This window comes from Corythoichthys intestinalis, chromosome 15 (assembly GCF_030265065.1).
Source record: "Corythoichthys intestinalis isolate RoL2023-P3 chromosome 15, ASM3026506v1, whole genome shotgun sequence".
Lineage (NCBI taxonomy): Eukaryota > Metazoa > Chordata > Actinopteri > Syngnathiformes > Syngnathidae > Corythoichthys > Corythoichthys intestinalis.
The window spans coordinates 38,879,415-38,906,534 of NC_080409.1; the positions used below are offsets into that span (position 1 = coordinate 38,879,415).

The following is a 27,120-nucleotide window of genomic DNA, read 5'->3' on the forward strand; positions in this document are numbered from 1 at the left end:
GGAGGCATGTTGGAGAACCACAGTGTTGACAGCAGGTGGCAGCAGAGGTTGACTGTCTCCGCCCAAGGGAGCAGTGATGGCCAAATGACGCTTCTTGAGGCATTGAAGCTTTGCAGCCAATGTGTTCAAATCTTCATGGTGGTTAATTTGGCAGTCGTATGATGCCGCAGTCAAATAAAGTGTTACCGGTTAATATCTTTTGGTGTAAATATCCCATAATACAGTGAGGACAGCTGCGTCTTATAGTCCAGTGTGGCTTATCTATGAACAAATGCTGTTTTCGTGCCAAATGTGGTGGGTGCCGGCTTATAGTCAGGTGCGCCTTATAGTGTGAAAATTACGGTATATACAGTGCCTTGCAAAAGTATTCGGCCCCCTTGAATCTTGCAACCTTTCGCCACATTTCAGGCTTCAAACATAAATATATGAAATTTCATTTTTTTGTCAAGAATCAACAACAAGTGGGACACAATCGTGAAGTGGAACAACATTTATTGGATAATTTAAACTTTTTTAACAAATAAAAAACTGAAAAGTGGGGCGTGCAATATTATTCGGCCCCTTTACTTTCAGTGCAGCAAACTCACTCCAGAAGTTCAGTGAGGATCTCTGAATGATCCAATGTTGTCCTAAATGACCGATGATAATAAATAGAATCCACCTGTGTGTAATCAAGTCTCCGTATAAATGCACCTGCTCTGTGATAGTCTCAGGGTTCTGTTTAAAGTGCAGAGAGCATTATGAAAACCAAGGAACACACCAGGCAGGTCCGAGATACTGTTGTGGAGAAGTTTAAAGCCGGATTTGGATACAAAAAGATTTCCCAAGCTTGAAACATCTCAAGGAGCACTGTGCAAGCCATCATATTGAAATGGAAGGAGCATCAGACCACTGCAAATCTACCAAGACCCGGCCATCCTTCCAAACCTTCTTCTCAAACAAGGAGAAAACTGATCAGAGATGCAGCCAAGAGGCCCATGATCACTCTGGATGAACTGCAGAGATCTACAGCTGAGGTGGGAGAGTCTGTCCATAGGACAACAATAGGTCGTACACTGCACAAATCTGGCCTTTATGTAAGAGTGGCAAGAAGAAAGCCATTTCTCAAAGATATCCATAAAAAGTCTCGTTTAAAGTTTGCCACAAGCCACCTGGGAGACACACCAACCATGTGGAATAAGGTGCTCTGGTCAGATGAAACCAAAATTGAACTTTTTGGCCACAATGCAAAACGATATGTTTGGCGTAAAAGCAACAAAGCTCATCACCCTGAACACACCATCCCCACTGTCAAACATGGTGGTGGCAGCATCATGGTTTGGGCCTGCTTTTCTTCAGCAGGGACAGGGAAGATGGTTAAAATTGACGGGAAGATGGATGCAGCCAAATACAGGAACATTCTGGAAGAAAACCTGTTGGTATCTGCACAAGACCTGAGACTGGGACGGAGATTTATCTTCCAACAGGACAATGATCCAAAACATAAAGCCAACTCTACAATGGAATGGTTCAAAAATAAACGTATCCAGGTGTTAGAATGGCCAAGTCAAAGTCCAGACCTGAATCCAATCGAGAATCTGTGGAAAGAGCTGAAGACTGCTGTTCACAAACACTCTCCATCCAACCTCACTGAGCTCGAGCTGTTTTGCAAGGAAGAATGGGCAAGAATGTCAGTCTCTCGATGTGCAAAACTGATAGAAACATACCCCAAGCGACTTGCAGCTGTAATTGGAGCAAAAGGTGGCGCTACAAAGTATTAACGCAAGGGGGCCGAATAATATTGCACGCCCCACTTTTCAGTTTTTTATTTGTTAAAAAAGTTTAAATTATCCAATAAATTTTGTTCCACTTCACGATTGTGTGCCACTTGTTGTTGATTCTTGACAAAAAATTAAAATTTTATATCTTTATGTTTGAAGCCTGAAATGTGGCGAAAGGTTGCAAGGTTCAAGGGGGCCGAATACTTTTGCAAGGCACTGTAACAGTCCGCTTGGTCAAATTTATCGTCATTTATCGTTATCGAGGTAAGTCTGCTAGATTTACCGTGATACGTACTGAAGGCCATATCGCCCAGCCCTAGTGCGCATGCACGTTCGACTTGCGCATTCACATCCAGTCTGTACTCACATTGGAGTAGGAACTAAAATGGTTCTCTGAAATCAAGTTCCTGGTCGCTAGTTCCTACATGTGCGAACACGCAAATCCTACCCCAAAAGGTTTGAGGAACTACAGATTCTACAGTGCGAAAGCAGCTACTATTGCTGTTCCTGAGAAAGCAACTTAACAGGAGGGTTAAGGACCTTTATTTTATTTATATTTATTTTTTTACTTTTTTTGTGAATTTTTATTTTTTCTATTTCCCTGAGGTATGTTACAGGCCTCGTGCGGATTCCATTTCATATGGGTCGGGGCGACCTCTTTGGGCTGCGTATCTTGGCTTTTTGTTTATTGGAGGGAGGGTGTTCGGAATGCCCTGCATATCATTTGAGGGAAGGCGGGTAAAGGAGAAAAAATAAAGATGGTTGGATTGATTGGGAAGCGACAGGATAGCGTGAAATGGTTGTCAAGCAGAATGCTGTAAGGGCGGTGAGAAAGCGGACGCGGAGTCTTCCGAGGAATCCTTGATTACCGGTTAAGAGAAGAGAAACGACACATACAAACGTGGTGACGAAGTTCACCCGGTGATTTTAAGCTTTTCGAGGTAGTAAAAAAGCCGTAACGCAGGGAATGCCGGAGAGGCAGCTACGTTTTGGTGAAAAGAAACGGTGACGCTTTTCCATCTTTTTTTGCCAGGCCGAGAAGTCCGTAACAAAGTCGGTTTTGCAATTTTCCGCCTTCTGAGGTAGGATCAGAGCCGTAATTGCGCATGTAAGGTTTTGGTGGTGAAATTCTAACATTAATTGACAGAAAGTTGTCAATGTGAAAGTGCAAACTGTTGTGGAAATATACCATCTTTGCTGGATTCTGTTCAGAATATGAAGACTCACCTCAGAAACATTCACTTCAAGGATTGCATTCTGAAGTTGTGATTGTAAACATTCACCGCGGGGGCTTCTAGATCACTTATGGAGTGATTATGTTTCAATGCGATTAAAAGCGATGGACGTCCAATTCAGTTGGTACTGATTACAGTTGAATTGGACACCTATCGCCGTCATTGGCTAGGAATGAGTTAAGACTGGGAATTTCCTTCACTGGGTCACTCCATGAAAGGCAAAAATGGATGTAATGCAAAGTCATCTGTTACGGCTCTGACACAACAGTTTTGAAGGACGTGTGTACAAAAGACCATTACCTAGTGCTAGGATATTTTTTAGATTCGGTGTTTAAGGCAGAATTACGATATAGTGGACCCATGTAATATTTCATTTTGAAAAATATTTTAAAGGGGACCTCGGACTTAAAGACTTGTAGACTCTAATACGCCACAATTGTTTTCTTTTACTAAAATATGTTATTAGACACACATAAAATATTGCCATTGATTTAAAAATCTATAATATTTAGTACATGTTTTGACCTACGGAGGGCACCATGTTTTATGCGCGCAATGGACACTCAGGGTGATGACAGATTGTCACCGTCACTCAACGAATACTACCAGGTTACTGCAATTCATTCTACGCGGCGAGACGTCCAACACATGCGCTCATTGGTTAAAAGCGGCGAGTACTTACTATTTGGTTTTAATGAGTCTTTTATTACATTTTCATTGCCTCAAAATACTTTTGCATGTGTTTCCCTCTCATACTTTTAAGCAATGTGTTTTCTTGTGGTAGATTTACAGCAGATTGTTGATCTGTTCACCAAATTAGTCACGTATAGACATGTGCCGATTACCGGTTTCAAGGTAAAACGTGGTATGAAAATACCAACGTTTCAAATCCGCAAAAATTTTATGTCATAGAGTCCCTAAATTATTCACCATTTTTTAAAAATAAATCCCTCGATTGCAGCTGTAAGGCTAAACCCTCCCCCACCGGTTGTTGCTCAGTGTCAGTGAGTCAGCTGTGCTACACGATGACCCGAGGAGGTGAAACTCAACTTTTTCCCTCAGCGAATAAAATGAAATCGCTGGTATGGGAATACTTCGGATACAGAAAAGCATAGGCGGAGTTTGACTTTTGGGGAAGGGGGGGCACAACATTTTGATGACCAAGAAACGCAGTGTCAACAGTAAAATTAACTTACAAGGATATTTATAATAATATGTTGACAATGAGTGCTTTTTGTTTCCCATCATTCTTGAGGGGAATTCTAAATCAGGCTGATTAGGCAATAATTTTCGCCAAGATAGTCATCCGTTGAATATTGTACGCCCGCACCTGTCGTGCCAATGTAGTTACCCCAGTCAAAAATTGTATCCCCTTGGCAGAGCGATATGGAGGTAGATTTGTGTCTTTATTATTCAATCAAAAAAAGTTGCTTCAATTTAAAAAAAAAGTTGCTTCAATCAAAATATATATTTTCAACCCAAAAAAAGTCGCTTCAATTAAAAAAAAAAAAAAAATGTTTGAATGCAAGAATAAATTTGAAACTCGAAAAACAAAAACAAAAACCACAAAAAAAAAGCTATTTATAAAGCTATTTTTCTTTTATTTATTTTTGATGAACTTTTTTGATTGATGTTGATTTGTGTTTGGGCCACATTTTGGCAAGGATATTTTTGTCTTTAGTATTCAATCAAAAATAAGCTGCTTAAAAAAATATTTCCAAAGAGAAAAATCACATAAAAAAAAAAAAAAAAGAAAGAAAAGAAAAAGAAAAAAAAATTCAATCATAAAAAAAGTTTTTGAATGCGACAAAATATTTGAGATTGAAAAATTTGCATTTGAAGACTTAACTTTTTCAATGAAAAGTTTTCTTTGATTAAAACAATCCCTGTTTGGGCCATATTTTGGGTAGGACATTTGTGTAAAAATCATTCAATCCCCAAAAAAAGTTGCCTCAATCAAAAAATATATATTTTCAAAGAAAAAAATCATTTGAAAAATAAAATTGGCCTCCCCTATTTTTTTATTAATTATAATGTGCAAAGCAAATGACTGTCTAAGGTGCTAGTCACATGATCTGTTCGAAATATAATCTTGACCCGTTATAAAAACATTTTTTGTTAATTTCATTCATTTTGTTACAGTTTTATTGCTTTACAACTTTTATATATATTGGAAAGTCAATTAAATGCAATGACACTTTTCGGCCACCTGGGGGGGGCCTGCCCCCCCCCTTAAAATCCGCTTATGCAGAAAAGTTACAGACGGCCTTGGCGTAGAGGAGGGCCAACGGACATGTAAAACATGTTTGCAGAAGGGTGGCTGCCGGGGAGGCAATACCTCCAATATGATTTCACATTTACACAAAATTCAAGGTTAGTAAACATTGTCATGAACGTTTCCCACCAGCTATGAAAGTTAACTCCAGCGTGTTCAGTGTGTCTAGCGGTGGTAAAACGTGTTTTTTCTCTCCCTGCCAACTGTCTGCATTGAGAAAGAGTGTGTGTATAATGTAAACATAGTCCGAGTCATACACGCATACTTTTTATGGAAAATACTTCAATTATTTTTGTTCCGATGGTAATAATGTTGAGCTGTGGGTTTAGAATTTTTTAATAATAATAATAATTTCAACATTATACTTAAGTTCCAATTTGCTAATGTTTTGAAAAATAAAAATCCTGTTCAATAGATTTCTTTTTAAACCCAGATATCTCATATAATTTTAGCGCTCCAATTGCAACCGTCAGAGTATCATACCGGCACATGCCTAGTCACGTAGCATATTTAAACCACCCTTATTTGATATTAGTATGTTTAAGTATTTTCTTAAGGCATCTTTAGTATGTGCTATCTGTATGCATCTAAACAAAGCAAGCTTAAAATGCACGGCAGTACTTTGGATGTCAAATTCGCCTCTTTTAGGACGTTTTGTTGGTGTAGCACATTTTGGCAGAACACCGTTTTTTTCCCCAACTCTTTTCTTGTCTCATCCCGTCTTTCCCGTTCATTTTGCTAGATGTTTATGTCGATATGTTAGTCCTGGATCCTATCGATGCCCAACCCTAATCTAGACAAAACAAATTGAAAGCACACGGTGGGACTTTGGGTGTCAAATTTGCCTCTTTTAGAACTTTTCGTCGGTGTAGCACATTTTGACAGAACACCATTTTTTTCCAACTCTTTTCTTGTCTCATCCCGTCTTTCCTGTTCATTTTGCTTTTGCTGCTAGTTTTGTGAAAAATCGACAGTGCCGTCATGCTCATTAATGTTCCTCTCGGGTTAAAATTGAAAGGGTTGAACAGATGTTTATGTCGATATGTTAGTCCTGGATCCTATCGATGCCCAACCCTAATCTAGACAAAACAAATTGAAAGCGCACGGTGGTACTTTGGGTGTCAAATTTGCCTCTTTTAGGACGTTTCATCGGTGTAGCACATTTTGGCAGAACACCGTTTTTTTCCAACTCTTTTCTTGTCTCATCCCGTCTTTCCTGTTCATTTTGCTTTTGTTGCTAGTTTTGTGAAAAATCGACAGTGCCGTCATGCTCATTAATGTTCCTCTCGGGTTCAAATTGAAGGGGTTGAACAAATGTTTATGTCGCTATGTTAGTCCTGGATCCCATCGATGCCAAACCCTAATCTAGACAAAACAAACTGAAAGCGCACGGTGGTACTTTGGGTGTCAAATTTGCCTCTTTTAGGACGTTTCGTCGGTGTAGCACATTTTGGCAGAACACCGTTTTTTTCCAACTCTTTTCTTGTCTCATCCCGTCTTTCCTGTTAATTTTGCTTTTGCTGCTAGTTTTGTGAAAAATCGACAGTGCCATCATGCTCATTAATGTTCCTCTCGGGTTCAAATTGAAAGGGTTGAACAGGTGTTTACGTCGCTGGAGTCATACTCTGGAAGCCCGGTAGCGTAACCATGTGACGTCACCGCCCTGAAACGTCAACAACAATGGCGACTTACTAGTTAAACTAATTTTACAAATTGTATAAAAACGAAAACATCAAGCGGAGTTTCAATATCAAATTATTTGAACTCAAAAAAACGTTTATCTTTTAAGAACTACAAGTCTTTCTATCCGTGGATCCCTTTTAACAATGCGGGGGTCCCACTATACCCTCTCCCCGAAAGCAAGAACGCTGGCCGCATCAAACTGACAGTGAGAAAAGCGCACCAAGTTGCAGCAAAATCCCGACGTTTTATGGGTTCACATAACAACACCCGAACGGGGAATTCCCTGTAGAAGGCAAAAGCGAATAAAAAGAGTCATTTTGCGGCGGGTCTGCGTCAAAGGGCCGAAAGAGCGATACGGGCACAGGAAGAGGCTGCGAAACTGTGGTCCAGTTTAATGCCCCGACTTGGCTCCGATCTGATCCAGAATCAGGATATTGGTTTCAAAAATACACATTAATTTCTGCTTTGTGTGTATGTATATATATCTCTATATATTTCTGTTTTATATTTATATTAGATAACTGGTTTTCCATTCAAAAAAAAAAAAAAATCAAGAGGATAGCAGCATCTTACATCATACGTGGATTGCATCACTTTGGCGAGCGTTAAGAAGCGTGTGCGTGCGTGACACCGGTTGAGTCATTGTCCACGCACAAGTGTGTGTACATGTGTGCATGTGTCATTCAATACGCTAAAGCTTTGAATGCCTACATTAGAATATGGCTGAGTGGATAAAGACTGCGGAAAACAAACAAACGTAAATGTAAAAAATTAAACAAGTTAAGGCAACAAACCAGGAAATATACACGCCCTCTAATGAAATATGATTTTTAAAGAAAAAACATGTAAGTCAGTTTGACAGCTATTTTAAGGCTTGTGGATGAATGTTCTCGCAGTCACTGCGGAGGTTCAGCTCAGCTACAAACTGAAAACACACTGAAATAAAAGCCTTAAGATAGTCTCAAGTGTTTTTTTTGACAATCTGATATAAAAAGTTTCTCTTGGGTTTCGCTTTCTCTTTCTATCCTGTTGTAAAAAAAAAAAAAAAAAAAATTCCCTCACTTCATGAAGAAGTACTGCAGCAAGCAGGCGATGAGGATGGAGAGGCCGGCGAAGGCGCACACGATGAGCGCGGCGAAACGCTCGTCGCTCGACATCAGGCCCGCTGCCGGGCGGGCGAAGGATGCGCAAGCTCCGCTTCCAGCCGCCCCCGCGGACGCAGAGGCCTCCTGGCGCCGCGGCGTGAACTGCGACGAGGGGCTGAGCGGCCCGCACAGTTCCTGGCAAGAGTCCTGGCAGCGGCGACAGGCGCCCACTCGGAAGCGGTAGTCCGTGTTGCCCTGCAGGCCCGAAATCTGGAAGGTTCCCTCCTCGCCTTTGAACACCTGCCACACAATCAAGTGGTCAATAACTTGCCCTTGATGAAAAAACTTTAAAAAGTGAATTACAATTCCCATCTCACAGCGTTTTTTTATACTTCCAAAATGATTTATGAATAAACTCTCACCTTCACATGAACTCATTTGCTTCCAAAAACGCATAAATACGTTCTATTTTTGTTTCAGTGTCCCAAAAACGTATGGCGGAAAACACAGACAAGACTGAAAAAGCAGTTTCTGCTCTTGCACCCCTCTGTAAAAGAAACTGCTGTATTTTAAGCCAAAACAACTTGCGTTTGATAGAACAATGTCTATATGCTGCAATAGCAGATTCATGGCGCATTAAGCCCCCGAACTATTTTTAATTTGTCTGTTTTACCCTGAAATCCTCCGTTTACAGACGTCGCGCAACTGCTTTTGTTTCAACCCAGCCATAAAACCAAGGTAATTAATTACATTTATTATTCAAAATGTCTCCTTTTTAGCTTAGAATCATTAATTGATATCTTATATTTCGTTTAAAAAAAAAAAAAAAAAAAAAAAACTTTAAAAGATTATTCACTCGCATATTTTAAACTTTTAAACAAATGACGTCACAATGAAAAAAATGGCGTCTGTAAAAAAGTCAGATATCTACCTCATAACTATCGCTTAATTGTATTTTTTTGTTACTGTCGCATTTTCTCTGATATGTTAGATGATAAATCGATCTAAACAGAAAAATTAAAGGAAAAAAAAAAAACGTTTAAAAGGGTAAATATATGAAAAAGAAAATCTCGACTAGAGCTGAAACGAATACTCGAGCAACTCGAGTAACTCGAGTTTAAAAACTGTTTAAAAATTTTATTCACCTCGAGTATTCGTTTATTTTGACAGCTCTAAGCATCACGTTTTGCTCGGACTACTTTTAATGCGGGACAACGCGCTGATGTTACGTGCCTAGAGGACAAAGCATGAAAAAAAAAAAAAACTTACTGCAGCAGACAGCCGCTACACACGACGCCGACGTTGCTACATACTTGCCCACACGATGCTAGTTGGTAGCAGGTAGCGTCTGATGCGTCTCATAGAGATCACATGTATGTTGAACTAGATGCACAATGACAGACTCGGCCGCGTCTGGGCAGCGTTAGTAAACCGCCGCCATCTTAAATCAGTACAACGCTAAGCGCTAATAAATAAGATTAACGTTACTGTCACAAGCTCACGTAACGTTAGCCCTGCGGAGGGCTAGATTTCTATTAATTATGACCACTGTCGATGTGTGGCTAACGTGTCTTACATACAGGCTTTAACATAACATAGCGTTGAAGAGTGATGAGAGTAAAATAAAAGCTCAATAATGCTAACTATCAATTTTAGCTCAGTAGTCATTGCTGGATAAAACACCAAGTAGCACTGGTCCCTAATGTGCTCCAATACAGCCTGTATTATACATTTATTTTGAACACTGCAAAAACTCAAAATCCTATCAGGACTTAACAGTTTAGACTTAAAACTTAAAACTTAACTAGAACTTAAAAATGGCTTGACACAAATAGAAATTCAATTGAAACACGTGGGGAAAAAAATCCTAACTTTTAAGTGATGTGTGTTATCAAGCGTAACGGCATTTTTAGGTAAGATATATATAATTTTTTTTTTTTTTTTTTAAATAAGATCTAAAAGTTTTTTGAGTGAAAGCAGTGAATTCGTCTTTTTTTTTTATTCTAGTTACATCTGAGATGCAAGTGTTGGCTGTTTTCAACAATATACATCGAAAATAAAGACATTGATTGACTGAAAATGGTTTAAGATTAGATGAAATGTCTTGTTTTCTCATGTATATTTATAATTGCTCTTCACCTAAAAATATATTTGTTTTATCCGATTACTCGATTAATCGATAGAATTTTCAGTCGATTACTCGATTACTAAAATATTCGATAGCTGCAGCCCTAATCTCGACCTCTCCTTGATGTCTGCGATTTCTGCATCCCGACCCTTGTTATATTGCCATGTTTCATCCATAAAATCCCCCCAAAAATTCAGCTGTGGCCATTCACAGCTGTGTCTTGACACTCAGTGATACATGCTTCATGGAGTTTTTGGATCGAAACAAGGTAAGTAGGCGATAATATCTTATTAAAGTCATGCCGTCTGTAATTCTGCTCTCGCCTCCAGATAGGGCTTTGCTGTTTAAAAAAATGTTTAAAAAAAAAAAAAAAAAAAAGCCCTCCTGTTCAAATGTTTTCTTCCCCCAGAAAAATGAGATTTTAAGCTTTCCAAAGATGTATCACGCATGCATATCGGACAATTTTGAAATTTGGCCAAATTGGTCAAGTCATCTGAGCTTTCCGCCATATTTATACGTCTTTTACTTTACTTTACTGATGCAAGTTTGCTCCAAAGCACAACGCTCAAAATCCATTTTAAAGCAAAAAAACTGGCCACTGGAGGGCAGTAGAGCATTTGGTAAGAACTCATATCGGACCATGAAAGGAAATGAATGAAGAGAAAGTCAGGAAATGGAAGTAGTAAGAAGAAAGAAGCGTGAGAAAAATGATGTAAAACACAAGGCACATGCCCCACACAAGTTCCCTAAGTAAAGTCTGTTATGAGGTAGTGGTTACTACAAAAGATTTTAAAAAATCCATCTTGATGAGACAGGCAGCAATGAGGGAAAAATTTACCCCGCCTGCCGATACAGCCGCGGCCACAACAGCGTCATCTCTCAGTTCAATAGTTTAGTTATGTGTAAATAAATTGTTACTTTGCTATCAAAAGCTCTATGTGTCTTGTTGTTTCTGTTACTTTGTAGAAGGAAAACATTCAGATGTTTGCGATGTCACAAAAGCAAAAAATAGCTGTGTTAAAGTCAAAGTTATGTTTGAAATGTATGCTTTTACAAAAAGCTCAATTTCTCTATTTTTTCATCAGAAATTGGAAAACTGCTCAAACTAAGCCATTTTCTAATGCGGATTTCTAAAAAATGGAAAAAGATATGAACTAACCTTTTTTTCCTGCTGAAAGAAGAGACTAATCTTTCTTTTGGTGGGTTCCATGTTTACATAGCAATAGAACAGATTTTTTTGTGGGCCTTGCAAAATCAGTCAAAATCCAGTAAAACACAAGGCTGGGAGAGAAGGGGGTTGCTCCGGTGAAAATTGCTGGGAGTGAATGAGTTAAAGATATTGAAGTGAATGTTTCTGAGGTGACAGTTTATTCATAAACCATTTTGCCTTTCACACAGAACCCAGCAAAGATGGTAGATAAATTAATCAACCATCCATTCAAGGTATACAACTAGCAAATGAGTTAAAACGGTTAGGGCCTCTATAGCTGTCAATTGTAGTGAATGACGTAAAGAAAAAAAAAGGTCAAAATGCTTTAACAAGGCAGGCAATCACAGGCTGACTTCTCTAAAAAGAACACTTTTAAAGAAATACACACCAAAGAAAAAGGTAATCATTCGCTCTTCACTCACACAGCGGGCAATTTTCAGCGGTCGATCATACAATTGCGGCCAAAATCTAATCGTAAATTATTGGCGTTTTGGACTAATGCTGCACTTCCATTGGGGGGGACGTTTCCCCAATGACATTAGAAAACTGTCACATGCTTGCCAAGAATATGAATGAACCCATCCTCCCCTCACTGGAAATGTGTATGATTTCCAATTTTAGAGGAACATTGCAAATAAAAAATATTCTGTCTGAACCATATCATTCCAGTCCTAATTGATCAACAGAGGATTTTAAAGGACAGACAACACCTGGTACACAGTGGGACACATTAGCATTTAGTCAACCACTAATTGTGCAAGTTCTCCCACTTGAAAATATTGTTTTGAGTGTTAAAGACTAATTAACAGAAGAATGCGTCAGATTATTCCACTTACTTGAAGTGAATATTAGCATTTGTTCTTATTTGGTCATTTTTCACCTAAATCAAGAAAAAATTGCTTTCAAATAATGTTTTGAACCATACCTAATCTTGAATAAAGAACATTTCTGACAATTTTTAAGTATAATAATTTCTTGCTTAAAATAAGACTGTCAAGCTTATTTTCAGCGAGCTATTTTTCTTCAAGAAACCTGAGTGAAATATACTTAAAGCGCTGGCAGATAATTTCACTTATTTCCAATAGATTTACACTGAAAACAAGGGAATTTAGTTTTAGGGAGGTGTGTTTTTGCAGTGTAGTAATGTTATATGTGTTAGGAATGGCTTACTTTAAAAGGCATTTTTGTGCAACTTAGGTATTTACTCTGTAAGTAATTGTTGCCAAAAGTTTACCATCACACAATGTCAGACAATGCCATTATTGAAATCAGTGCTTCTCAATTATTTTCTGTTACGCCCCCCCCATGAAGACCTAAATGATTCGCGCCCCCCCAAACCCTGCCGCCCCTGTAAATAGTATCATTTGTCTATAATATTACTATTATAAGTACGCCTCTGCCTCACATTGTGTCCTTTATTTCTATTAGAAGAGATCAACTTATAAAGTATAACTTTATTAACATTGTTTTGTTTGTAACAGAAAAGACTTAACGCGCATCAATTTGCCTGAATTTTAAAAAAAAAAGTGTCTTTGGACAGAAGGACAGTTTTTATTTTCGCTGCTCACAGTATCACCTCATTTGCAATGGTGTGGGGTTATTCAGCACTGAGCATGCTAACAGTGCTCACTGGTTTACTGATATAACACTGACAAAGCGGGACAGTTGTTGGCAAAATTCGGCACGTTTTCGCTAAAAAACAACCAAGCGGCTCATCAATGAGATTGTGGTCTAATGTCTTTAAGTGGCGTCTTAACTGATTTGGCATCCAGCTGTCCTCTGTAATCATTTTTAGACACAGTAAACAGTGGTCTTTCCTCATCTACCACTGTATTAAATGTCAAAGCCAAAAGGCAAACGGCCCGAAAAAAGCGCATTCTTGGTGGCCGAGGGAGAACCGTAGGTGAGGGCGGTTGTCGTGACGATCCCGAGCCGAAAATGGCACTTCTCGGGCGGACACGTGAGAACCGGAGAAGACAGTGGGTCGCTGCGTGAGTCCGGCCGGAAAACTGCTTTCAAAAACGGCGCACAGTTCTTCATATCTCTCTTCTATGTGCTCTTGCTTACTTCAAAAATACTGCGCGCACTTTGAAAATGAGAGCGCCACTGCCACCAGCTGAGTGGATGTGCAAGTACACTTTATTCTAGTACGGCAAAAAAAAAAAAAAAAGCATATTCCCCAAGGTCACATGCGCCACCCCTGGCATGCGCCCCACTATTTGAGAAGTACTGATTTAAATGTTGGAATTTACTACTTGTTCACATTTGTTGCTGAAAAAGAGAGCAATAAATTCTATTTTTGCAAAGTAATATTTTCTCTTGTGTATACTTTAAAACTTTACATAAATCTTTTAATAGAATTATTGGATTGACATTATCGCTTGGAACGTGGAGGAAATTATCAGTTATCGGTTGAAAAATTTATTATCGTGCATCACTCGTGGTAATGTTTTCAAATGTAAAAAAATCGTTAAATGAATACATAAGCAGAGTGTTTACAGTGCCCCCCCAGGATTGATAAATCTAAATTCAAGACTTTTAAGACCTTTTTTAATGCCATTTCAACTGAAAATTAATACTTTTCTCGCACCCATTATTTAGATAATATTGAATCATATTAAAAAAATAAAGCACTGAACATCAAATTTAACCTCAATTACTAAGTGTGTTTGACAAAAGAATGCACATTTATTGAAGATACAATTAAAACACATTTAAATATAAGGTCTTTCAGATTTTTTTCCCCAGGATAAAATGGATTTTACACTATTATTGTAAAGCAACTTCAGAAATTACATTTGCAATACAACAGGTTTCCCTTTTAAGAGGACCTAGTCAAGGTGGTAGGTAGGTGATTGTCAAGTTGGCCACTTTAACTGTAAAGTGCTTGCAATTGGCAGTGAAAGTTTAAAAAAACAGCCACTAAATGGCAGTAGTTTACCATTAATTACCACAAAATAAAAAAGCTACACATGACCCTTGGTAATTGTTTTTTTCTAATCACATTATAAGAAGTTTAAAAAACACATTAATCCTTTGTTAGCTATTGAAGACATTTCTTTTAATCAGATAGAGAAAATCCATACTCTTATTTAATCAAGAAAAACATTTAAATATACCAGGAGGTGTTCTACCATCACCTACATTATAATTTGCCTATCACCATGCCATGTTATTCAGATCAACGTTAGTACGTTACCCCGCACTCGTTCCAATAATAGACGGTGTCAACAGTGTTGTGTATCTGAGAGTGATGGTGAATCTACGACTCCGGTGTTCGGCCATTCCTTACTACGCGGCGAAACGTCCTACACAATGCTCAGCGCGCTTGCGCAAGCATCCGCACGCATGCGCACATCGGTTAGAAGCAGCGAGAACTCACTATTTTTGTTTTTATTTAGGTTTTTAGAACCTTTTTACTGCCTCAAAGATACTTTTTGCATGTATTACCCTCTAATACTTTCAACCATTGTTTTTTTTGTGTTAGCTTTTAAGCAGTTGACCACATTAGTCACATAACGAATTTAAACCATCCTTATTTAATATAACTACATTTAAGTATTTTCTTCAGGCATTTTTTTAGTATGTTATGCCTGTATGCATCTAAACAAAACAAGTTTAGAGCGCACGGTAGTACTTTGGGTGTCAAATTCAACTATTGTAGACGTTTCGCCGATGGAGGAGATTTTGGCAGAACACCGGTTTATCCATGCTAAGGCTAGTGCACCTGCCAATACCCCATTGAAAATGGCTAACTCTTGAGTTAAAACTGCGAAATTCACATTCATTCGAAAGGCAAACCGTGCAGAAATACATTATTGCCTGATTGGCATCTAACACATTTTAATTGGAGAAATTGGCAACTTACTTTGAAATGTTAAGCAGGTCCACTGCCTTCGCATGACCCATAAACTGCGACCCAAAGTATCTGGATGCGACTTGGTCGCCGATCCAATACCTCACATGCTGGTCCAACTGTTTGGACTTGGTTGTCTTGTTGAGGCTTTCGTCGAACATAACAACTAAGGCATCTGAGCAGTTCCTTGCGTTAGCACATAGTACTGTGCGATTGCCTGGTGTTGTGATGTTAATGCTAATTATGCTAACGGCGCGCACGCACGAGGTGCAGGGCATCGTAAAAATTCTACGCGTCATCTTCGTTATCGATTAAAAAAAAACAAACTGTCACGGATATAATTTAGGTTGCACTGAGATATTCTTGAAAATTAAAACCACGGTGAAAAAATTCCAGACTTACGACAGCTAATTTAATGCTTCTAATACCTTTAATAATGGAAAACTAAATTCAATGCTTTTTTAATACTTTTAATAACCCGCGGGTACCCTGGTTTAGGGATGTCATTAAGCAGGGGTGTCTAAACCGGTCCTCGAGGACCACTACGGGTGCAGGTTTTTATCCAAATGATCCAGCACAGACAGTTCAACCAATGAGGTGTCTTCTGAATAGAGCTGCAACGAACTGCAATTGGTGTAAAGGTGTCCACTTGATCAGTTGGAAAACCTGCACCCGCTGTATCCCTTCGTGGATTTTTTGTAGTTTGCCCACCCCTGTCATAAAACTTCACCCTTGGTCTGTAGAAATAAGCTTGTGTGTGCACCTACCTGCTTATATTCTGACTCACGGCCCACCAGCATCTGTAACACGTAGCTGACGGGGTCTCCCCTCATAGGCGGGATGGTCTCCCACGTGACTTCGCACACGTTCCCTTCCAGCTGGTGCACCTTGGGAGCTGTCACGTGATCAATAGAAATATCAGTAAGATTCTGGTCCGTACAAACGCAGGGGAGAAGACAGCTGTGGCACCGGGGGGCGGGGGGGGGGGGGGGGGGGGGGGATACCTTTTAGGGCAGGGGGCACGGACTTGGTAGTGCAGAAGGTGTGGCTGTTAGAGAAAGGCCCGTCACCGGCGTCACTGAAGGCCTGTATTCTGAAGGTGTAGCTGCTGGACTCTGTCAGCCGCTGGACCTTGTAAGTGTGACTGGGGCCCCGGTAGACGGTCACGAACCTGTCGATATAATTTTTAATGTTTACATTCTCTGTGGAATTCTTGTCAGGGGATTGATTTGGCCAGTCTCTTATACGGCACTTTTCTTTGCAGTGTTGCTAGTGAAGTCATACTAGGGCTGTAACGGTACACTAAAATGTAATATCTGTTCAGTTTTTTAAGTACTTCGTTCGGTTCATTTTCAGTACAAAAAAAAGCAGGAAAAAATGCTTTAATTTAAAAAAAATGTGAATTAAAGAACTTGTGTAAATTAATAATAGTGACCCATTTTGGGTGATATTTCAAATAAAGTACACTCAGAGTTAGGGATGGGAATTGATAGGATTTTTACGATTCCGATTCCATTATCGATATTACTTAACGATTCGATTCTTTATCGATTCTCTTATCGATTCTAATTTGGGGAAAAAGAAGAACAAACGTTTTGATTGGCATCGAGTTTGTTTGATCAGAATTCACAACCTTACAAACTCACAACAAGATCAAAAGAGGCACAAAGCCTCAATGTTAATTGTGGCAATAAGTGGCAAATACACAAGAATGTGTAACATTTTACTGAAACATTTATTTAATAGAAATAAAAAATACTGGTATATATTGGCAGATAGGTTGTTGTTCTGCCTTTGGCAATATGTGTTAAAGCAGGGGTCCCCAAAATTTTCCTGTGAGGGCCACATAACTTTTCCCTTCTCTGATGAGGGGCCGGGGTCAGTTTGTAACAGAAAAAGTATGACGAATGCAGAAGTGCATAAATTTAAAAAATTATTGTTTTTCAGAAAGCCACAATCAAATAACCCTTTCTGGATTCTTCACAGAATGAAAGTAAATAAAATAAAAATAATATAATATAATAATAATAATTAATAATAAAAACACTATTAATTAAAAAGATAATAACCAAATAACCCTCTCTGAATTCTTCAAGGAAAAGGCCAGGAAATAAATAACACGATTGAGAAAAAAAAAAAAAAAATTCAAAATGGCCGGCCCAAATGTGGAGGCGGGCCGTATTTGGGCCGCGGGCTGCAGTTTGGGGACTGCTGGGTTAACGTGCATTATTTACCATTACATTGAAATGCATGCCTTTTAGTTTTTTTGGCGCTTACACGCTCAAGTGGGGGCGCCCTTGCGCTTCCTCACGCGAAGAAGAATGCGCTCACGTGAAGAAGAGCGCGCTTACACCCGAAGGAGAAATGCCGCATCCAAGCGAGTGAGCGAGTTAGTGAGAGAGGGAAACACTTCTACGAGCCTACGTTCCTTGTTAATGTTAATATCTACAGAGGCAACGCCTGTATGTATCATCTTTTGTGTTGTTGTTGTTGTGTTTCCACTCGGGATCGGACACTTAAAAGCGAGTTGTGTAGTGGTTTGAACGATGTGCTAATGCTAGCGAATGAATGCTAACCATTTGTTATTACTGTTATTAGCAGCTAATCATCGCTGATTTACGTTGATGCAAACCTGTTTGTTATTGGGGACGAAATTGATTTGTTTCATTTCTATTCTTGGTTTCACTCTTCAAGTGATGGTTGAATGAAGTCAGCAAATTATACCAACGTCTTCTGCATCGTCATTTGAGAGTTTAGCTAGCTGTATAGCCAGGACTGAGCCTTAGCCTCTCTGTGAGGACAGCGCAGTCGTATTCCCTCCTGATGCAGTTATCTCCACCTTGCAATGACTGCAAGTCGCTTTGTGGTAATTTTTCCTCGTGAAGTGAAGACACACTTTCGAGCGTTTGAACCTACGTGCTGTCATTGTTATGTTTATGGCTGCAATGCTCGTGCTTACCGTCGTAACCTTTCATTTTCACACTCTTTCCTGGTGAAGTGTAGTCAAACTTTGGAGCGAGTGGTTCTTGGCGCCATGCTAGTTTGATGCGTCTGGACAACAAGACACGTCACTACGCAATACGCGTCTTTAGGAACCGTTAAAGGGATCGTTAAGGCTTTTTCATTGTGATGTCGAGGCCTCGAAACACTCGGAACCGGTTCCGAATTCGAATCGGATTTCGATTCCCATCCCTACTCAGAGTACTTTAAAACAATTGTAACAATTATAAAATCTTAAAACTTGGAATAAACAACCAAACTGTAAGCTTTTAGCCGCAAGAACAAGGAAATGACAAATTATCCAAGAACCTCGGAGTTAAAGACTTGTAGCCTCTGATAAGCCACAATTGTTCTCTTTTACTAAAATATGTTATTAGAAAAGCATACAATATTGTTATGGATTTAAAAATCTATAATATTTAGTAATTGTTTTCACCTACGGAGGCGCCCCGTTTTATGCGCGCAATGGACGCACGGAGTGATGACAGTTTGTCACGGTCACTAGACGAACACTACCGGGTTACTGCAATCCTTTCTACACAACAAGACGTCCAATACATGCGTACATCGGTTAAAAGTGGCGAGTACTTACTATTTGTGTTTATATTGAGCCTTTTTTTTTTTTTTTTAAACGGCCTATCTCAGTCAAAGCTGACTGCGCCGACACACAAACAGCTTTTTCCGTGGAAAATTACTGTGAATAAAAGCTTACATCCCTGAATTCTTTATATAGACAGTCTTGATTCTTCGTTAAAAGCAAAAAAGAAAAAGTGCAGTTAGTATTTTACGTGAATACTGCGAACTATGATCCTAGTCAGTAAGCAAATTAGCGGCCGCCATATCAAATACAAAGAGCTTTTTCCGTTGAAAATTCTTCTGAATAAATGCTTAAAACCATGCAGTTAGCATTTATTTTGCATAAATATTGCGAAATATGATGCTAGTCAGTAAGCAAATTAGCGGCCGCCACATCACAAAGAGCATTTTCTGTTGAAAATTCTTGTGAATAAATGCTTAAATCCCTGTATTCTTCATAGATATGGACATAAAACAGTCTTGATCCTGGTTTAAAAGCAAACAAACAGTGCAGTTAGCATTTATTTTACGTAAATATTGCGAACAATGATGCTAGTCAGTAAGCAAATTAGCGGCCGCCATATCATAGACAAAGAGCTTTTTCCGGTGAAAATTCTTGTGAATAAATGCTTAAATCCCTGAATTCGTTATAGAGACGTAAAACAGTCTCGATTCTTGGTTAAAAGAAAAAAAACGGGCAGTTAGCATTTATTTTACGTAAATATGTCGAATATGCTGCTAGTCTTTAAGTCACTGTGGCGGCCCCATTAGTACAACAAAGAGATTTTTGTGTTTAAAGTTCTTGTAAATAAATGCGTAAATCCTGGAATTCTTTATAGATATGAACGCAAAACAGTCTCGATTCTTGGTTAAAAGCAAAAAAACCTGGCAGTTAGCAGTTATTTTACGTAAATATTGCAAAGTATAACAACAATACTGTAGCGGCTAATTTCTCCTATTGTTTTTTTTTCATGTTTTGAAATGCATGTATGGTACATAAAATATAATTATCTTGTATCCTCGAACAAATCACTCCTGAGACAATCCTTCCTCTTATGCACCCTTATGCAGTACAGCTTTCGTACTTTTTCAACCCAAATCCGGCGTTGGATCACTGCATAATAAATGAAGCGGAGTGTGGGACAGCCCCCTTCGGGAAGGCGTGACGCAGTGAATGGGGAATTTGTCACGTCAATATATTATGAAGTCTATGCTCATACTTTTAAGCATTGTGTTTTCTTGTGGTAGCTTTAAAGCAGATTGTTTATCTGTTGACCACATTAGTTAATAGCATATTTAAATCACCCTTGTATGTTCTGTCTGTAAGCATCTAAACAAAACAAGCTGAAAGCGCACGGTAGTACTTTGGGTGTCAAATACACCTCTTTAGCACATTTTGCCATAACACTGGTTTTGTCATACTCTCGTCTCGTTTCATCCAGTCTTTCCTGTTCATTTTTGCTTTTGCTGATCGTTTTGTAAAATATCGACAGTGCTTTCATGCTCATTAAGGTTACTCTCAGGTTCAAATTAAAAGGGTTAAACTGCCCTGCTACGTCAACAACAATGGCGACCTACTAGTTAAACTAATTTTAGAAATTGTATAAAACGAAAACATCAAGCGGGATTTTAATATCAAATTATTTTAACTCTTAATAACATTTATCTTTTAAGAACTACAAGTCTCTACAAGCCGAACTTAGAATGCAAAACCGAAACTGCTCAATACATCCACCCTAAATTCATACTCTATGTAATCTAAGATATTGGCTTTCGAAGAACCGGGAGCAATGCTGACTAGTGCTTTGTATACTTTTCATTCATTTTTTATCTTTATTTATTGTTTATAACCCAACCCTCAGTGAACACACTCCTACTCACACACTGCCAATTCTTTGCCATCTCCACTAAATCATTTGACACATTTAAATTACATTGCAAATGAGCTTTTTCTGTGATTTAGTGATCCATTTTCATCTTCCCCTTGACTTCTCATTAGCTTTACTGGGTGTTATTCGAATACAGCTTTCAGTGTTAAATGTTAAAAACATAATAAATAAATAAACAGAGTATTTTTTTCCTGGTTTGTGTTAAAATATTTTTAAGACTTCAATTACAAAATGAACACTACTGTTTGCCCAGCTTTTTAAAAATTAAAAATATTTCAAACATAAAAAAAAGGAATATTTATGATTAAAAGGCTCAAAAAGGGGCAACAATGCCTCAAAACAAATCAACTATCAAAATGGTTGTTGATATATCTATTAATTGATAAATTGTGGATTAGTCAATTAATCTGGCCTGTGCTGGAGCATATCAAAATGCGAAAAAAAAAAAACAAACAAACATCAAATTAATGCTATGCCCTCATACAAAGTCAGGCGTAAAAAACAATTAACACCCTCCTCTGATAAACTATCCATCATCATCAGGTCACTGATTAACACCCGACCAAATTGGTCACTTGACTAGAGGCCAAGCTTGTCTGACTAACCTGCAGTAACCCTGATATGAGGTAAAAAGAAGATAGCGGAACGATGTTGTTGTTCATCAATCGTTATCATCCTCGATTGGGTTCAACCCACAACAATTTCAGAACGAATTTTTGATCTAAGAAGGCTTTTAGTCTGGGTCATGTTGCCATGGAGCTTATGGAAGCGCAAAGGAAATGAGAAAAATCAAGTCGCTAGATTTTGAAGGCCAGTAATGAGAGATCAAGCCAAGCGAGCAAGGACAGGACACATTGTGCCCGTTTTAAAGATAGAACCACACGACACATGCATATATGCAGTACATAAAATATTTTTAACCAATTGTTATACAGTAGGGCTGCAGCTATCGATTAATTTATTAACTAGTTAGTTCGAATAATCATGCAGTTGGATTTAGAAACTTTTAATGTGTTTGCAGAATTATTTTCAAGAGATGTTTAAAAAAAAGCCTTGCTAAGATTGCACTTTCAAAATAGCATTAAATTTGTTTTTTCAAACTGCAGAATTGCACTTTCATTTAAGAATTAAAATGCTTGAGTTTAGCCTCAAAAGGTATAAAAATAAATGAGCATCTAAGTACTAGTACAACAAAATAACAATTGGCTACTTTGCAAATCAAAAGTTCGCTAGCTTAAATGCTATAAAATGCTAACTTAAAAAAAAAAAAAAAAAAAATTCTTAAATCGTTCAAACACACATTCCCACAAAAAAACTGCAAAATACACCAATAAACTAAATTAAGACAGCATAAAAAGAACATATTCGCGCAAACAAAAATTTACCGTATGTTGATCTTAATAGGGAGCAGCTGGATTCAGCCATGTTCGACAAACAGTGTTGTTAATAACGGCGTTTGGGTATGACGGCGTTACTAACGGCGTTATTTTTTTCAGTAGTGAGTAATATAATTAGTTACTTTTCTTATCTTGGCAACGCCGTTACCGTTACTGACGATGTAAAGGCATGCGTTACTACGCGTTACTACGTTGGTTGAATGACGCGAAAAAAGTCAGACAGATGGACTCACGGCGACGAGAGAGCAGAGCAGGAGTGGGGAGGGAAGGAAGTTTGTGACGCCGTTACAAACGCGGTTAGGTGGCTCCAATAATACCTGACTGTAGCCGATAGCTTATAAAAATACGCTCACATGATGCTACGGTACGATGCTAGATATCACATGTATATAGACCTAGATGCGAAATGACAGACTTGCCAGCATTGGTAAACAGCCGCCATCTTAAAGCAGTAGACTTCTCAAGAAGGCTCTTGCAGAGAACCTTCCTAGAGAACCTAAGTAACTTTTTATCTAAAATACTCCTAAATCGGCAAAATCTTGGCTTGAATCTGTATTTAAATTTTAAAACAATTTAAAAACTTTCACATGACGAAAGTAGACAGAAGGGAATTAATGCAATAACGGGAGCAATTTTAGAAACTAACGGTTGACTCACCACATTAAATGACTTCCAAACATAGCAAAGGTTACTTACTATGTTTTTGTTTATGGAATGAAAACAAAACAAAAACATGAACGGTAACACCAGTAACTTTTCCAAGTAACTAATTCCGCTTACATTCAGGTAACTGAGTTACTAACGCAATTACTTTTTGGAAGAAGTAATTTGTAACAGTAATTACTTTTTAAAAATAAGATTAACAACACTGTCGACAAGTTATGGCATATTGACTATTGCCACTTGAGGGCAGTGTTTCCACCGAAATTCATGAAATTAAATGCAAACACTTTCAAAACAAACCATTATTACAACACCACTAATCAAACGAATCCTAGAAGCAGCAAAATTTGATTCAAAGCTTCGAATCATTCGAATTCCTCTGGTTAATTAATCGTTGCAGCACTATTATATAGTTTTATAATCATATTTAGTGCTGCAACAATTAATCGATTAACTCGAGTATTCGATTTGGAAAAAAAAGATTCGAATTAAATTTGCTGCTTCGAGTATTCGTTTAATTATAGTAGCGCTGTAATGGTTTGCTTCGAAAGTGTTTGCATTTAGTTGTATTGGTTTGGGTGGATACACTGCCCTCTAGTGTGCCTCATTTCACATGGCTGAATCCAGCTGCTCTCTGTTAAGACCAACATAAGCTAAGTTTTTGTTTGAGCTAATGTTTTTTTAAATGCATTTCTATTTTAGTTTATAGGTATATTTAACTGTTTTTTTGTGGGCATATGTGTTTGAACCATTTGTTAAGAGCATGGAAAAAAAAAAAAAAGCATTTTATAGAATTTAAGCTAGCGGACTTTTGCTATGTAAGTTCGCCAATTGTTTTTGTTGTACATAGATCCTTATTTATTTATTTTTTATATCGTTTGAGGCTCAGCTCAGGTATTTTCGTTTTTAATGGTCGTTTACTGCAAACTAAGTAGTTCATCGATTAATCGACTATTAAAATAATCGATTGCTGCAGCCCAATTTTGAACACTGCAAAAACTCAAAATCCTATCAGGACTTACAATTTAGACCAACTTAAAAAAAATTGCTTGACACAAATGGAAATTCAATTGAAACACGTGGGGAAAACACCTAACTTTTAAAGTGATGTGTGTAAGCGTAATAACATTTTTTGGTAAGATATAGGATTTAAAAAAAAAAAAAAAATTTTTTTTAAATAAGATCTGGAAGTTTTTTGAGTGTAAGCCGAGAATTTTTTTTTTTTTTTTTTTTTTCTCTAGAAAAAAAATGATGTGATGCAATTTTTTGGCTGTTTTCAACATGTACATTGAAAATAAAGACATTCATTGTCTGAAAATGGTTCAGTCTTAGGTGAAATGTCTTGTTTTCTCATGTATATTTATAATTGCTCTTTACCTAAAAAATGTTTTATCCGATTACTCAATTAATCGATAGAATTTTTAGTCGAATACTCGATTACTAAAATATTCGATAGCTGCAGCCCTGATCATATTAAAAACGCTCATTTGTATTCTCCCACTGCATTCTAATTGACTCATTGGTTGCCGGTGAACGTGATTGGCATCCCATCCATTTGGACTGGGAGTCTTTAGCGTCACTTGCCACGTTTACATAGAGCCAAATATTCCAATTACAATCGGAATATTTGTTCAAACCGAATAAATGTGTTCCATATAAACACCTCATTCGGAATGAACAGGCCCAAACCGAACGGAATTTCATTCCGATTCACAGGGGTGGAATATTCCTTTTCCCAAACCGATTAGAAGTAAAATTATATCATGTAAACAGGGAAGCGGAATGGTGTCTGGTTGCGTTCTTTCTGCGCATGCTCCGTACTGACGTGGTGACGTCACTCGGTGACGTAAGTAACGTCACTTGCAACATGGCTTCCAAGCACACGCACAGCGCACCCACACAACTTTTTAAATGAACGGCGTATCATTCTGAAGTTTTGTTTCCACTCGAAAAGTTAAAAGAGCAGCTGATCTGACGATCGATCTCCATATATTGCAACGTGACGCTTTGTTTTGATTAATCTGCGCATGTCAGACGGCAGTTGTCAAACGTCCTTTCGGAATAAAGGCAGTCACATGTAAACGCTGGATCGGAATAGATGAAGTGACATGTAAACCGCTGATGTGAAATTTCCATTCGGAATGATTTGAATCGGTATGAATAAAAGTCAGCATGTAAACGTGGCTAATGGCAGTCAGTTGATAAACCTCTTCGAACTTTCCCAAGCGGCGACATCATTCATGTGGGTTTTACCAAATCCCGTGAAAGACTAGTAATCAGTATGAAAATATTTTACCATAAATATTTTGTTTTCCAAAGCTAAAGCAGATAACAAAGTTTTTGTGTTTTTTTTTAATCCCATTATTTTTATTGAGAGTATCTAATTTTGTCCTTTTTAGGTTTTAATTTGAAAAATTGATAGAAGATTGCTTTTTATTTATTTTTTTTACTATTAACAAGCTCATAAATGAGGATTTGGGCCACTTTAAGGTCAACAATGTCTCTAAACAATGACAACTTCAAACAAGACATGAATAAATACTTAATTTGATTTAATATTGCAATCATTTAACCGTATGCTTAAAAGAATAAAATACTGCCAGTACTTTCAATGTTTACTTGATGCCTGGATGTGACAAACACATTGCCAAATGTGAACCTCCCTGAGAATCTAAAACAATCTTCATAATTTCTTTTCGACACATAGCCCTTTATTGGATCCCGCAGTGAAGTTGATTTTCCTTAAATGTGATAAGAGGAATAAAAATGCATGAGGTGGCACTGAGAGTCAATCAGAAAGAAGGTTATTAAACATGAAAGCCAAAGCCCTAAAATAACATTTTTGCCATTTGCATCGAGGCATTTGATATGTTTGTATATATATTTTTGGCTGACTTGCTACTTTAGGGCATACTTGAAGCACGGCCATTTATTCTGTGAGGAAAATCACAAAATATATATTTTTTTCCCCAAAAGGAAAAATTAATATATATATACAATTTCTTTATCTGCAACCCCCACTATGATTGAGGATGCCTCTAAAAGAAGGAGTGAGTCGAACATCGACCGAAATGGTTTCCTCCTCCAGCGTTTTAATAGAAAAAAGCTCATCTGCGGCCATGTTTATCTCCTCCTCCCTGGCTGGGCCTCAACGTGACTCCTGTGTAGTACATCTGGTTACCACGCACACACTTGGAGCCTTTAATGAGCTGCTCATGTTTTGTGTGTGCTTTCTGTGTAGTATTGACCTTCCTCCGTTTGACAAGAAGCAAGCGGAGGACTTGCTCAACTTGGTCATTTTATTGGGTACAACTGCAAAACAAATACTTTTAATACGACATTTTTGCATTCTCTGTGGGGTTCATGTCAGGGGATTGATTTGGCCAGTATTTTTATTTCAACCCTTTCTAAAGGCAGCGTTCCTATAAATCTAATCGTTATATACAGTATACTGTAGCATCTTACAGCCTTGGAACATACTGTATCCTACCTTACTTCATAGGCTTCTATTGACTGCGATAGATATCCCATTCATTTTGATTGGGATAGCTGGCTGCGAGTGGTCGCTGCCAGCCAGTCAACAAGGATATGACTATTGTCATCAATAGCAGTGTATACAGTGCTGGCCAAAAGTATTGGAACCTCTGCAATTCTGTAAGAAAATGCTAAATTTCTCCCAGAATATGACTGCAATTACAAATGCTTTGGTAGTAATAGCTTCATTTATTTTGCTTGCAATGAAAAAAGAATGGGGAAAAAAATTTATCATTTTACACAAAACTCCAAAAATGGGCCGGACAAAAATACTGGCACCCTTTGAAAAACCATGTGATGCTTCTCTAATTTGTGTAATTAACAGAACCTGTTACTTACCTGAGACACAAATCAGGTGATGGCAATAACTAAATAATTCTTGCAGAAAATTAAAATGGATTAAAGTTGACTCAACCTCTGTCCTGTATCCTTGTGTGTACCACATTGAGCATGGAGAAAAGAAAAAGACCAAAAAAACTGTTTGAGGACTTGAGAAGCAAAAATGTGAGGAAGCATGGGCAATCTTAAGGCTACAGGTCCATCTCCAAAGACCTGAATGTTCCTTTGTCTACCGTGCGCAGTGTCATCAATAAGTGTAAAGCCAAAGGCACTGTGACTAACCTCCCTAAATGTGGACAGAAAAGAAAAAATGACGAGATTTTAACGAAACATTTGGTGGATGGTTGATAAAGAACTTTGACTAACATCCCAACAAGTTGAAGCTGTCCTGCAGTCCGAGGGTACAACAGTGTGAACCCGTATTATCCGTCGGCGTCTGAATGAAAAGGGACTCTATGGTAGGACACCCAGGAAGAACCCACTTCTGACC

General features: G+C 38.1%; 1 protein-coding gene across 4 annotated transcripts in view; it reads right to left on the bottom strand.

Moving 5' to 3' along the window:
- Positions 1-1,886: 1,886 nt before the first annotated feature.
- The window catches only part of fndc3ba (fibronectin type III domain containing 3Ba), a 189,620-nt gene continuing 164,386 nt past the window's right edge, over positions 1,887-27,120 (bottom strand). For 2 of the 4 annotated variants that reach the window (XM_057859806.1, XM_057859805.1), the window contains exons 25-27: positions 16,237-16,403; positions 16,000-16,127; positions 1,887-8,338 (exon numbers count right to left, since the gene is read on the bottom strand). In XM_057859806.1, the coding sequence (XP_057715789.1) occupies positions 8,012-8,338; positions 16,000-16,127; positions 16,237-16,403 (622 nt within the window). In that variant the 3' untranslated portion in view covers positions 1,887-8,011. The remainder of the gene's footprint in view (positions 8,339-15,999; positions 16,128-16,236; positions 16,404-27,120) is intronic. The other 2 variants (XM_057859803.1, XM_057859804.1) reach the window with 1 other exon arrangement.